Raw genomic sequence first — 2,493 nt, forward strand, 5'->3', positions numbered from 1 at the left:
CTCCATCGTTCCCATTCCTTCCTTCCTTCTCTCCATCTCTCCCTCCCCTCCCTTCCTCCCTCCCTCCCGCTCCTTCCTTCCTTCCCTCCATCTCTCCCTCCCCTTCCTTCTTTTCTTCCTCCGTCCCTCCTTCCTTCCCTCCATCTCTCCCTCCCCCCTTCCTCCCTCCCTCCCTCCGTCCCTCCCATTCCTTCCTTCACTCCATCTCTCCCTCCCCTCCCTTCCTCCCTCCCGCCCTTTCTTCCTTCCTAAATTTATAAGTCGCCTGACTCCCAGGGACTCTAAATCTAGACAGTTATTATTGGTGCAAAGAAAGTTTGATATTTATTGTATTATTACACTGCCCTGACTTCTGCACTATTGCTTTTATATACCACTCAGTGTCTCTTTAGAATGGGGCAGTCCATACATTTTATAAATAAAGAGATGAAATAACAATTACACTCATCTCCCACGACTGCGTTCTCAGTGTATTTTCGTCATCCAATGTGCGTTGTTTTTTTAAAAAAAAAGCTGACCAAGAGGTGAAGATGTGTGTACGCAGTTGAACTGTCAAACTATTAAAACAAGAAACTAGCCCAGTAAAAGCATGAAGGTGGGGAACCAAGATGGATCTAGCATTCCAGCTGGAGAGAAAGTTGTTTATAAATGTGTCCAGTGGAGTTGGGGAATTTCCTGAGCTGGAAATTCTAGGAAGATTGAATTCTGGTAAAGAGTAAGGTTATCACCACGTTCAATCAAAGGCACTTAGAATTCCCCTGAAGATTTTGTGCTTTACAGGCAATCCTCCCTTTTTACAGTAGTTCATTTAGTGACCGTTCGAAGTCACCACGGCCCTGAAAAAAGTTACTTATGACCATTTTTCACACTGACGACCGTTGAAGCCTCCCCCGTGGTCACGTGACCCAAATTCAGACGTTTGGCAACTGACTCATACTTATGACGGTTGCAATGTCCTGAGGTCGTGCCATCCCTTCTTGCAATCTTCTTATAAAGAATGTCAACGGGGGAAGGCAGACTCGCTTAACAACTGTGTGATTAATGGAACAACCACAGGGATTCCCTTAACAACTGTGGGAAGAAAGGTCCGAAATGGTCTAGGTCAGGGGTAGGCAACCTTGGCTCTTTTACGACTCGTGGACTTCCACTCCCAGAATTCCTGAGCCAGCCATGCTGAGGGGAAAGGGAGAGGTTGCCAAGCTGAGCCCTGCTGGCTCAGGAATTCCGGAAGTTGAAGTCCACGAGTCATGAAGGGGCCATAGCTTCCCCCATGCTGGCTCAGGAATTCTGGGAGTTGAAGTCCACGAGTCATAAAAGAGCCAAGGTTGCCTACACCTGGCCTAGGGCCTAGGCCACTATTTCTCAATCTTGGCAGCTTGAAGATGTGTGGACTTCAACTCCCAGAATTCCTGAGCCAGCCATGCTGAGGGGAAGGGAGAGGTTTCCAAACTGAGCCATGCTGGCTCAGGAATTCTGGGAGTTGAAGTCCACGAGTCACAAAAGAGCCAAGGTTGCCTATCCCTGGTATAGGGTTTCCTGCCTGAGCAGGGGGTTGGACTAGATGACCTCCAAGATCCCTTCCAACTTTATTATTATTATTATTATTATTATTATTATTATTATTATTATTATTATTATTATTATTATTATGGCAAAATTCACTTAACAACCATCTCACTTACAACAGAAATCATGGTTTCCATTGTGGCGCTAGGATCCCTGTCCTAGGTCAAGGACTACCTATATATGGGAAGGTCTTTGCAGGCGCGCATCTCATTTCTGTTTTCTAAAATATGGAAAACTGCTTTTGCACAGCTATCTAGATAGGAAAGCGCTACTTTCACCCACTGCGACTTTCAAAAACAAACCTGGGGTCTCAGCCAATAAATTTCTCCTTTGAACTGAGCCAACGGAGTAGAACAGTTGAAAAACAGAGAATCGTCACTAGCCGGAAACGCCAGGTCCTTGTACAGGTCTCCTTTCCGATCTGCCGAGACCCCGACTCCCAGCATCTTTTACAAATCTGCAAGGACCTGCAGCCCCTTCAGAGGCAATGGGGATCTGATTTAAATCTGCAAAACAGGTTAGGAGGCCAGGAGAACCTACAGTTATATTTCATTTTTCTTCTTCTCTACATATTTAAAATGTGCTTTTTTTTTTAACCGAACAAAGCATAGGATAACATTATAAAGGACAGAGAAAAAAAGGAGGATGCAATTTCAAAGAGAAGGCCAACCTTGAAATATCCATACTTAGTACCAGTGATATTTAAGGAAAAATATCATTCAAAAGAATTAAGCTGCACAATTCCACACCAGAAGACAAGAGATGTTTCAGAAATGAGGCCTATCGGTGGTGGTGGGCCTTGCCTCAAACTAAGCATTGTCAACCAACAATGGGGGCTTCTGGGAATTGAAGTCCTCCCATCTTAAAATGGCCCAAGTTTAAGAAACTTTGCACTAAGCCAGGGGTCTTCAAACTTGGCCCTTTTAT

At 44.9% G+C, this 2,493-nt stretch overlaps 1 protein-coding gene across 1 annotated transcript in view; it reads right to left on the reverse strand.

Moving 5' to 3' along the window:
- CAPN10 (calpain 10) overlaps window positions 1–2,012 on the reverse strand; it is a 24,627-nt gene extending 22,615 nt beyond the window's left edge. Inside the window, exon 1 of the mRNA XM_015831701.1 lies at window positions 1,869–2,012. Coding sequence (XP_015687187.1) covers window positions 1,869–2,012 — 144 coding nt within the window. The remainder of the gene's footprint in view (window positions 1–1,868) is intronic.
- Window positions 2,013–2,493: the final 481 nt, after the last annotated feature.

This window comes from Protobothrops mucrosquamatus, unplaced genomic scaffold (assembly GCF_001527695.2).
Source record: "Protobothrops mucrosquamatus isolate PMUCROS unplaced genomic scaffold, P.Mucros_1.0 scaffold_276, whole genome shotgun sequence".
Lineage (NCBI taxonomy): Eukaryota > Metazoa > Chordata > Lepidosauria > Squamata > Viperidae > Protobothrops > Protobothrops mucrosquamatus.